Source organism: Protomyctophum parallelum (genome assembly GCF_964188405.1).
Source record: "Protomyctophum parallelum genome assembly, chromosome: 1".
Lineage (NCBI taxonomy): Eukaryota > Metazoa > Chordata > Actinopteri > Myctophiformes > Myctophidae > Protomyctophum > Protomyctophum parallelum.
The window spans coordinates 25,940,010-25,952,086 of record NC_139697.1 but is presented as its reverse complement, the minus strand read 5'-3'; the positions used below and the strand labels follow the sequence as shown (position 1 = coordinate 25,952,086).

The following is a 12,077-nucleotide window of genomic DNA, read 5'->3' as shown; positions in this document are numbered from 1 at the left end:
TGATGGGATTGTGCAGAGCCCCAGGGGATAGAGATACGGAGCGCAATGGGCTAAAATGTGACAACCCTCCATAACAACCCCTTAATGCTGACATTGACTTTTTTTCTCTCTCTGCTATACCGTGATGCAGAGATGTCATGATTAGAGCCATTAAAATGTACTGCAGTCAGTGTGGTAATTGCAGTCATATCTCTGTGTGGCACATTGCATGCTCACTATAATCCTGTTTGCGTTGCCTACAGTCTACTTAGGTCTACTTTAAACCAGATGCAACTATACAAAAGATATTTAGCTGTTACATGTACTACATATATCAGTAACCTGAAACAAATCGTTGGTTTTAATTCCCTACTCCCAGGAGTCTACAATGAGAGAGAGTTTTCACATCCGGGTTCCTCACTCGCAGACCTCTATTGTAAGAAACGGCTTGTGTTAGCAGGAGCTCACGATGTTAACAAAGGCCAAACATTTTTAAATTGGCAGATTTCCAAACTCTTTGGTTTGGAGTGGTGGTTGTGTGTGTGTGTGTGTGTGTGTGTGTGTGTGAGTGTGACTGGGCTGCACTGTAAATAATACTTTGTTTACCCCCCCCCCCCCGTCTGTACGGTACGCCCCAGATTGCATTACAGATATGACTGCATTGACTAGGGAAAACACTGTGGGTTTTGAAGTACCCTTACCTGAGTGCTGCAACATTTTCCTTCCGAGAATATTAATTAAAAAAGAAAACTGTGGCCATAATATTTCAAAAAGAAAACGGTGTTGCAGCATTCCATTCAATAACAGTTGTGCAAGTCAAGTTTCCCCTATAGGCCCCATCTCTGTATATGTGTACAACACAGTAAAGAACCTGGGTGTTCACTTTGACTCCAGCTTACATTTTAACAAACAAGTGTCCAGTGTAGTGTGTAGTGAGTAGCAGTTTTTGTCAGTTAAGAACAATAGCAAAATTGAAACCTATTTTAGATTACCGTGACCTGGAAACTGTGATCCACGCTTTTATCGCCTCTCGATTGGACTTTTGTAACTCCTTGTATCATGGCCCGACTCAATCCACTCTCTCCCGCCTACAGATGGTCCAAAGCTTAGCTGCAATACTTTTTGACAGGAACCAGAATGCGCAAGCACATAAACCCGGTTCTGGCCCAACTGCAAACACGGAATACATTTAAAAAAAATGTTTTTAGAGCCCAAAATGGCCTTGCACCTGAGTACATTTGTGACCTGGTTTCTGCACCTCCCGCTTACAGGGAACTCAGGTCAACCTCCCACATGCCCCTTGTTGTCCCCTCAATGAGCCTAAAAAACAAAGGTTTTCAGTAATTTCCCCCAAACTCTGGAACAGTCTCCCACTACACATCAAGTCCAGCCCCACCATCGGAAGTTTCAAATCCTCCCTAAAAACTCACCTTTTCTCCATTGCCTTTAGCTCTTAGTCTGTGAACGTTTTAACCACTTCGTAAATAGCATTACATGCACTCATGTTCCTTGTGATGTTGTTATATTGTATTGTTATTGTATGATTGAATATTTTTCGTTTATTTTATTACGGTATTTTGTATTTCATGAGGTCCTTATGATGTAACTTTTTATATGGAAAGCACTTTGGGTCAACTTCGGTTGTCTTTTAAATGTGCTATATAAATAAAGGTGACTTGACTTGACTTGCATGTCAATTTGTTTAACCTTCCAGATCAGCAACTTCACACATTTGTCAAGGTTTAACATTGAATATAACAGTAAAATGCATGTGTCCATTTTGTAGTAGACAAGGGGTATAAAGGCACAATTAAGATATCGCATCCAGCTATAGCACATACACATTGGATGGATCTAATGAACACGTTTGAAGTGATCTCTCTCTCTCCCATGCTGACGTCATGCACATGCATATAAGTAGAGGAGACGGACAGATATAGCCCTGCAGAGGGGTCTGCTGACCTTTTGACCCTCAAGAATGGTCTCAATTCCTGCACCAGTGGCATACTTGTGTGCACAAATGTACACTGTCCACAAGGAAGGAAATCTATTTGACTTGTTTCCCTACAGACTCAGAGACTCAGTTCCATGGGACACCCTAGTGTCATAAAGACTTGATTGCATTTCAGCTGGATAAAGTGTCATCGCCACAGATCACACCCTGACTTTGGATGTCAAAGGTTGAATGTTCCACTCAGTCACAAAAGCATTCATTCACAATTCCTTAACCATCAATTGGAAATATGACATCCACTGTACAATAAATGTAGATTCATACCTGTGTACATATAAATGCAGATTGTGTGTTATGTGAGATCTAAAGCCATGAAAAAGTGCATGCGTACCACCTTTCCCAAAATGAACTTCAAAGAAACATTGCCTCACAGCAACATGTTGACGACGTCTGGAAATGTCACGAGACATCTCAATGTCTCCATCTTGCAAAGAGAGTGACATACAGAGTAACTGAGCCCAACGAAGAGAACTATATATTGAGGAGGCAGACAGAACTAGGATTAGTAGGATAGTGGGATAGTGAAGAATCCGAAACCCATAGTTGGAGGGAGAGACCAAGGAGCCAGAAGGATGAGATGGGTCTTGGCCACATCGCTACACAGACCAGCTCCCGACGCTCTGACCTGAGCGTCCACCAGGCAATCCCAGGCACTACATCGACCAAGCCCAGGGGTTAGCCAGACCAGCAATCGAACCCCTGCCGCTTGCACGCAACCTCTCTCCCTCAGAAGACAGAAGACCCCAGTCTGTCTCTCTCTCAAAGCTCAACGAACCAACGCTCAGGAAAGTGATGCATTATATCAAGTTTCTAAGTTCATGGCAAAGAACATTATCTATCATATAGTTATTTCATTATCATTTGATTTGTTTCTTAAATTCTATTTGAACCTGTATTAACCCTTGTTTAAGAATTCATTTGATTATTGTTCTACTAAGTTTGTCTATTAGCTTAGGTGTGAAAATAAATTGATTCATTTTTTTAAACAAGTCTATTATTTGCTCAAGAGTTGAACTTACTGGTTTTTGACACATGCAAAGTAAGAAAGGCTATGAAATGGAAAAGATCTCTTACCTTCAGATTCCATAGATTTATTAAGATAAAATAATAATTGATTATTTTATAATCTTTTAATTGTTTTATTAGTGGTTTAACTTAAAGGCTAAATACAAATCAATCTGGTGCTTATTCCTAAGCTCATTTCACTGGTGCCCCTTCTTAAATTCAGATTGATTTTGAGTCTTAATTTTTGAACTTATAATTCATATTTTTATAATTATGAATTACACTAATATAAAGTCTACCGGATTAAATATAACACCATACATGCTACACAGGGAACTCAGGTCAACCTCCCACATGCCCCTTGTTGTCCCCTCAATGAGCCTAAAAACCAAAGGTTTTCAGTAATTTCCCCCAAACTCTGGAACAGTCTCCCACTACACATCAAGTCCAGCCCCACCATCGGAAGTTTCAAATCCTCCCTAAAAACTCACCTTTTCTCCATTGCCTTTAGCTCTTAGTCTGTGAACGTTTTAACCACTTCGTAAATAGCATTACATGCACTCATGTTCCTTGTGATGTTGTTATATTGTATTGTTATTGTATGATTGAATATTTTTCGTTTATTTTATTACGGTATTTTGTATTTCATGAGGTCCTTATGATGTAACTTTTTATATGGAAAGCACTTTGGGTCAACTTCGGTTGTCTTTTTTTTTTTTTAAGATATTTTTTTGCGGCTTACGCCTTTTATTGATTTTTTAAGGGACAGATAGTAGGCTGACAGGAAACGGGAGAGAGATGGGGGGATGACATGCGGTAAAGGCCGTGTCGGGTTCGGGAGTCGAACCCGCGGCACACCGCGACTGGATCACCAGTCCGGTGCCCAGACCGTTACGCTACGGCCTGGGCCACTTCGGTTGTCTTTTAAATGTGCTATATAAATAAAGGTGACTTGACTTGACTTGCATGTCATTTTGTTTAACCTTCCAGATCAGCAACTTCACACATTTGTCAAGGTTTAACATTGAATATAACAGTAAAATGCATGTGTCCATTTTCCACTTTATCTCACTTATCTCCGTGGGACCTCTGGTGGGCCCTGAACCTGTGGTTGACAACCAGTGGTACTGTATACTGTGAAGTATTGTGGCAAGGCAGCAGCTATTGCAGGTGGTTGCTAGAGTCCTTTTGAATAAACATGATTAAAAATATATATATATATAACATACACTTTACCAATGTTTATTTAAGTTATAGTTTATTTGTATAGTACATTTCAACAAGAAGGCAGTTCAAAGTGCTTTACATAAAACATTACGCAATGAAACATTAAGACATTTGGGCATTAAGAGAGCAAATTCATTGTAAAATTTGAATATTAAAATATTAAAGTTGAAATATAACCATGGCAAAATGTGTGCAGCAGACGTGGGTAAATAAAAAAAAAACTATATACTATACTAGTAAAAGGAAGCGTCAAAGACAAAAGTCAGCTTTGAAATAATGTTCTGAGGGGAATATAGCAGACATGCAGCGTTCTGCCAGTTATTCCACATGGCACAAGTTAACACTGCTTCTCCACATTGGGTTCTGATTCCGGTTTAACACTTTGGCATTTAGTGTATCAGCTAATCCAAACCATCGTCAGTTATTCTAATATATTTGTTCCAAATGAATACCTATGCATAACAGTATGGCACTGTTTGTGTTTTGACTGTTTTAGATGGCATCAGCGTCACAGGCCTGCCCATGTCCAGTCCACTGCGCCAGGTCCTCAAGCCGCGGGCAGAGAAGACTGGCAGCAGCGAGTCCAGCAAGGCCGAGTACAGCCACATCAAGGTAAGACACGCTGCTGTGTTTTTAAAATGTTTGACTCGCCTATAATGACGTGTCCTAACCTATCGCTTTCAACGCTAGGTTGGAATTAATTAATTAGTTCCCTCTTGCTTGCTTGTGTGTTGAAGAGAAGGATTGTCAAACAAATGCACTCACTCCCTGCCTTTATTTGATGATCTTCTTTACCGCATAATGAACGCCTCAGGTTATATTTGCCTTTACTTTATGTGTGTGCGTGTGTATGTACACGTGCATGCAAGTAGTTTAGCCGCAGCATTGTTTTAACACCAAACTGCACCTTTTACCCCAACAAGTCTGAGAGAGCGAACAACGATTGAATGCAGCGTGTGTCTCCCTTGTGCTCATTTATACTCACCCCTTGCCTCTGAGATCAGAATGTAGAGTTTAGAGGGATATAACACAGAAGGGAAAAAAAGTAAGAAATGAAATGATATATCATACTGTATATCATCTGACAGAAGGTGTGGGAACATTGTGATAGAAACAGTTGGAGTGGAAATATCCCGGTGTGAGGTCAAAGTGATGGACCGCTCTGAGTTGACTTGTAATGGGCTTTGAATAAAAGTAAGGGAGAACAAGTTGCCGAAAAGTAATGTTCCTTTCCAATCTCTCCATCGATGTCCTCTTTCATAACCTGCGTCAGTTGATCCTTGCTCGATGCTCGGTATCACTGTCAGTTCACATTTGTCTGTCCAGCGCTGGTGTACAGTATAATAGTGTGTCTACTGTAGGGCTCTGTTTCTGAACTTGTGGTCCATGGGTACTAATGCTATGCAATGATGGCAATGTAATATATATAGATATATACAGCCCCGTGTCGTTAGGTATACGCTCACTACGCACTATGCGTAGGGCAACACGTTGCTGACACAATGAGCCCCCTTTTTTATTTTTTTCACGCGTTACTCATGCAACGCAACTTGCGTGCCTCCACCACGGTGCTCTGCTCAGACACAGCTGTAGTTGCCCCTCCCTCTCACTCTCCACCGGTCTGGTATAGTAGCAGAGTCACATGTACTGTCAACATTATTTTGTTTTGAAACAAAAGTGCATTCCCGCCGGTTACAAGAGAAGGAAATAAAATGAGGGAAACAGACGTTTAGACTAGAGGCTCCAGCATGATGCATCACTTGCAAAGTTGCAGGTATGTTGATGTGTTAATTATTTTACTAACATTAGGACAAGTAGAAACGTGGAGAGGAGATAGTGGGTAGTTATTGTGTGTTTTGGACAAACAACGTGGTGTTGATTTGTGTCAGCTGAATCTTCATGTGTTTGTGTTGGAGCGCCTCAGTGTGGAATGTGCAACCTCTTCCAGAGAGAGATGGAGACACTAAATCTCAGCTGGAGAAACATGTTTGCATGCATGCATCGCTGCCTTGCATGCTGTGTGCTACTATGCCAAGTGACTGACAAGTGTCGAGACTGTCACTCACTTTGAGTGATTCATGTCGTTATCTTTCTGTTCAAATCCAAATATGTTAACTTAAGAATTCTGGACATAATTAGGACATTGTTTATTAATTGTGCACACGTGTAGCCTATTGTATGTCAGACTGTACGTATGTCTGTTTCCCCACAGTCACAGACTGTGGGGTGACTGAGTTCTGAGTTCACTGAGTTCTGCCTGCTGTGACCAAAGGAGCGTAGTTCCTCCCCCGCCGTGACTCATCTGCACTGGCAGCTGAAAGCGCAACATGCAGGCCGCCGAGCAGACGCACACACACACACACACACACACACACACACACACACACACACACACACACACACAGCCCACACATTCAATCACCAGGCACACTATTAACAACACGAGCAACATGCTCTAGTGGAGTGGTTCTCAAACTGTGGGCCGGGGCCCCCGGCGGCCCGGCGGTACATTATTGTTAATAATGTATTCAATCAATGAATGATGCTGATTTCAGGCAAGGACACTCGTGGGAAAGTAGATTTAACCATGTATTGCAACAAATGTTATACAGTTGAGCCAATACCAGATTTCCCTTCTCACACATCCATGGCAATGCCTCCCACCCTACCCTAAAGAACTCATCGCCCCTAATCGCGCCACTCGAAGCCTCCGCTCTTCCAACACCCACCTTCTCCCTGTCCCCAAAACCATGCTCTGCGCGATGGGTGACCGGGCCTTCTGCTACATAGCCCCATTACATGTCTGTGGAATTCCTTCACCTAGCACCTGCGAGCACCACATTCCACTGCTGCTTTTAGTAATGGACTAAAAACCTACCCTTTGAACTATAAGGTTGAGGCTGGGTTGGTGGAGGTAAGCTTTGCCAAAAGCAGCAGCAGCGTGTGGAAGCAATTCACCTTTAACTAAGCCCCACCCTCACCCACTTAGACACTTCCACTTGGACACTTTCCAGCCTGGCTCATTCATTCCAATGTAAAAAGGTTCATTTTTGGAACCAGACCTTCAAAATCTCTTCCAAATCCGTCAACAAGGCCTGCCATATGCACTGGAAAAAATATGTGCGTGACATTACTTTTTTAAAACAATGTTTTATCATATAGGAAAACGTTATGCTTAGCTGTGATTGGACCATAGCAGTTTGGGGAGGGGCTTAGCTATAGGTCAGTTGAAAAGCAGAGATCCAGTGTAAGTAGGGAGCTGTATGTAAACGGACCGCCTTGTTGAGGAATTGAGGTGTGATGGCATGTGGGACAGCATGGCTGATTGAAAGCAATCAGCAGACTTGACAGCTGATTCCGGCTGAGGCGTATGTGTGACTCCCGTGCCCTGCATGAATTACCGCAATGCTTCAATACTGAGTTCCATTGATCCCAAGCCAGGACTCAAATCAATCGATTGATCATTAAAAAACGTGACCATTTTTTTTTTTACTTCAAGTGGGGCCCTGATCCAGAAAGGGTTTGACAACCATATGGTGTAGTGCTAACCTGACGCTGCCAGATCCAAGAAGCTTGCTACACAAATTTGTTTCACAGCTTATTGGGATCTGGGATCGCGGAAGCAAATTCGATGACGGGGCTGTTCCTTTTTTTCAAGATACTTGGTAGATGATTGGATGGGACCGTCTGTCTATCACCGTGTGGGCGTGCAAACACAACCAATCATATTGACGTGTCTATATAGCTTCACGTCCGGTTTCGCACATATCCCGCCCTTAGCTCACGCTGATTGGTCCGGTACGGAACGGATTTTTGTCAGCTCAACTGCCTGAGAGATCCCAGATGAGTGCTGTGTTGGGGAACATGGTTACCCAATACCGCCCTCATCTGGCAGCGTCAGGTTAGTGTAGTGCAGGGGTTCTCAACGTTTTTGGCCGGGGACCTTAATAATAGAGACAATACACCATAAATAAATACTGAAACCAGATACATTAGGGAAGGTGTATACTGTGTATGCATGTGTACTACCGGTATGTAAACTTAAAAAAAAAGTGCAGTGCAGTACGCGTCTGCGACACTAAACCTCCCCTGAGCCCGAATATAGCCCGAATATAGCCATATACGGGTTTGACGCAACAGTGGTCGGAGTGACAGCTGGGTCAACTGTCTGAGACCCACCGGGGGAAGGTGACAAGTCTCCCTAATCACCTCTCGAGTTTTAAAAGCACACCACCTCCAGTCTGGCCCTGACCAGCTGCCCACATCAGCATTCTCCTCCACGGTTTGCCAAGAGTCCTCTCACCTTTTCTGTACTATTAATATACCTCCCTTCTGGACTCCTTGGCATAAATACATCCGGGCTCCTATACAGCTCCGACGCAGAGGCCGGCAAGGCCTTTTAATAAGCGGGTTGAGCTTGTTAAAAGGGAGAGTTTGACTGGCAGCTCTGAGTTACAAAGCAGATTATGCTGCTGGTGAGACCCAGGCTGAGGTAATCTTAGTGCACACACCAATTGCATATGGATTTCCTGTAATGCGGGAGTACTGCTATGCACTGTCTTTCACCAATCCACACTCTGGTTGCTTTCAATTTGTGGCGGAGCGCAAAATGAATAATAATATGCTGAGGGGGGGGGGGGGAATTTAGTGATCAGTCTCCACTTACTGTATGCAAGTCATTGTTTTGATAACCGGGGTCATTTCACAGATTCAATGAGTCCTGTATCTCTCTCTCTCTCTCTCTCTCTCTCTCTCTCTCTCTCTCTCTCTCTCTCTCTCTCTCTCTCTCTCTCTCTCACTTTGATCCTATTTTTAATAACTGGAATCACTCTCGCACATAATGCGGGAGGCAGCAGGACGTTGCATTATTGAAAACAAGCACTTCCAAACTCCAATACTCATATTTTTTCTTCTTTTTTTAAAGATCTTTTTTTGATAGTTGGAAAGTAGACTGGCAGGAGATGGGGGGACACACGCGGCAAAAGCCATCGGGAGTCGAACCCACGGCACACCATCAGCCTGGCTCAGCAGCCTAGGTGCCCAGAGGGTTGAGCTAACCGTCCGAGGCCAATACTACATCTCAGAGACAATTCTTTGTAAACTGTACTTACCGTACTATGGCAGTTACTGTGAAGATGTGTTATTGTATTACAAAACATCTATATTACCATTTCCTTTTATTTCGGCCATTTGAAAATAGCCAATGTACAAGCTCACAATGTGCCGCGATGCAACGCATTGTGATCTTGTAGATCTGCTATTTTCAAAAGGTATGCATTCTGCATTATCATAATTTACAAAAAAAAATATCTTAAAATTTTACAATTTACAAATTAGGCATTTAGCCGACGCTCTTAATCCAGAGCAATTTACAGTAAGCAAGAACAAAATATATATATATCCAGGTAGTGGCTTTCAAACTCAGACTTTTTCTTGTAGCCTAATAGAGTATTTTCTACATTGTGGTATTCATACTGTTACTTCAGTAAAGAAAAATTGTCAATACTTTTTTTCCACCACCGCTGAGGAGGTTAGGAGGTATACAAACCTCTCTAATGCCTCTCTGAGCGACTACAAACAACCAGATGGCAATTAATTCATGGCAAGAGATGGCACACACTTTGCCCACCGTGTCTGTCGCCGCAGAATGGCGCCGTCTCGGAGACAAATAATAATCAAAGTGCGTCGGAGGCTGATTGAAACAAACATGATGAGATCCAGGTGGCTTAACCGCAGTTCCAACACTGTATCGTATACAGCAGGGGTCTTCGACAGGGGGTCCGGGACCCCTATAGGGGGGGTCCTCAGAGTTACTACAGGGGTGCCTCCAAAACCTTGTTTGATATGGATCCCTATTACATTTCTGAGGGTGTGCTTGTAGACTTTGGGCAAAGAGGTTTGGTGCAGAGGGGGGAACAAGAGCAGATCAAGTGCATAGCCAACGGTCAAGTTTAGTAAGTATTAAGTAAATATTCAGTGGTTAAATGACTGAAATAAACAAAACGCATGAAATCACACTGATGTGAAGCTGCCTATGCAATCTATGAAAACGCAATCTTATACAATATCTTGCTTCCATTTCTCTCAGCTACGGGGACGTTGGCCTGAAAAAGACAAACAAAACAAACCTTACCAAAACACATTGACCACTTAAAAACGATTTCAAAATAGCCAAAATAGCTGAACCATGAGCAAAACTTCAATACAGCAATGCATTGATATTATAAATATTTTCTTTGCGATTTTCTTTTTATTTAATGCATTTTCTTTTTAAATCCGCAAGTACTCCAGTACTTTAACTCAGGTAGAACTGTCACTATGCAACGTTGACTTTATTTGACCAGGATACTTCTCATGCTCTCATACTGACTCAAGTAGAGTACTTGTCCACCACTGACTTCTTTTGAAGTATGCTGCCAGCTCTACTCTTCTACAACATAATGTTATAGCATTGACCTAAATGGCATTACAGTATATCAACATGGATAGTATGATTTATTTTTGTCTTTAGAAGGTTTTAGGCCTATGTCTTTTTCAGAAATGACTTTGTACAGGTGGAAAACTTTAGTTAAACTTGCAGTGACGCATTACTTTACCTGGGTTATCTTCTGATAGTTACAGTATACTTGAATGTCGACATGAAAGATGAATGAAATACTAATCCAGTCTAGTGTTTCATTAGCGCAAGCGTGACAAGTAGGCTACAGCTGTTGTTGTTTATGCGCTGCTGCTCACTGAAAAAAATACCAAGGACTCGACAGTGATGTCACTGTTATGCTATGCAACACGGAAGTAGCAAGGAGTCGAATTAAAGTTGTTTCTAAACCACAGTCAGTGACATCACTGACAAATCCTTTGTATCCTTATGCTCCCGGACAGTACAGGTCCATTTGGTTCCATCCTAAAAAAGTGAAGCAGACAATTGCTGCATAAAAAGTAAACGACAAGCTAACTGGTCAAACATTGGCCAAATTGTCACGGTCTGGAATGGTTGAGAACCACTGTCCTAATGCATACCAGACAGTTATTTAATTTTGTATTTTTCTTCATTAAAAAGTTTGACAACCACTGCCATACATGTAGACCATCCCCCTGTGAGAATGTTGCTTGTGGAACAGCCCTAATTATGTAGATTAGCAATGGGAAACTGTGTTGTTAGGCATGGAGTCACCTATAGTGAACTTTTATATTTCCTGTTATTTCTGCTTTTTCTCATCTGTGCCTCTGCATACGTTATCCTCTTTATTGGATATGCATACCATCCCAGAAATACGTGTGTGTGTGTGTGTGTGTGTGTGTGTGTGTGTGTGTGTGTGTGTGTGTGTGTGTGTGTGTGTGTGTGTGTGTGTGTGTGTGTGTGTGTGTGTGTGTGTGTGTGTGTGTGTGTGATAGAGAGTGAGAGAAAGAACGATCAAAATTGAGTTAATTATAACGGATTAACTGCTAATTGATATTATTGGGGGACATGCTACAGCAAATGCCAGAACCATTATTGTTGACCATGGAACATAAAGTGTTTGTTTCTAAACTGACCTTTAAAAAGGAGCATTTATTTCATGATAATTAGACTTGTTTGTTTTCTGCTTGTTTTCTGGCAGACTACAGTACGGTCAGTGCTGGACTGGGTAAAACAATTCAGATGCAGATACTCTACCGACTCGTCGACAACTAATTTATAGCTGGGCCTGGCTCTGGGCTGCTTGGCATGATGTCAGTTGGGGACTATTATGCTGGGGGACTGACTGTTATGAATGGGTGAACTATGAACATGATCAGTGGCGTGCACAGATATTTAGAGGGGCAGGTGCTCAAGTGAAAAAAGGGCACCAATTGTGCAGCGTGTGGAACCGGC

General features: G+C 42.3%; 1 protein-coding gene across 1 annotated transcript in view; it reads left to right on the top strand.

Annotated features, from left to right (window-relative positions):
* trappc9 (trafficking protein particle complex subunit 9) overlaps positions 1 to 12,077 on the top strand; it is a 350,071-nt gene that overhangs the window by 114,915 nt on the left and 223,079 nt on the right. The window contains exon 18 of the mRNA XM_083770949.1: positions 4,722 to 4,837. Coding sequence (XP_083627075.1) covers positions 4,722 to 4,837 — 116 coding nt within the window. The remainder of the gene's footprint in view (positions 1 to 4,721; positions 4,838 to 12,077) is intronic.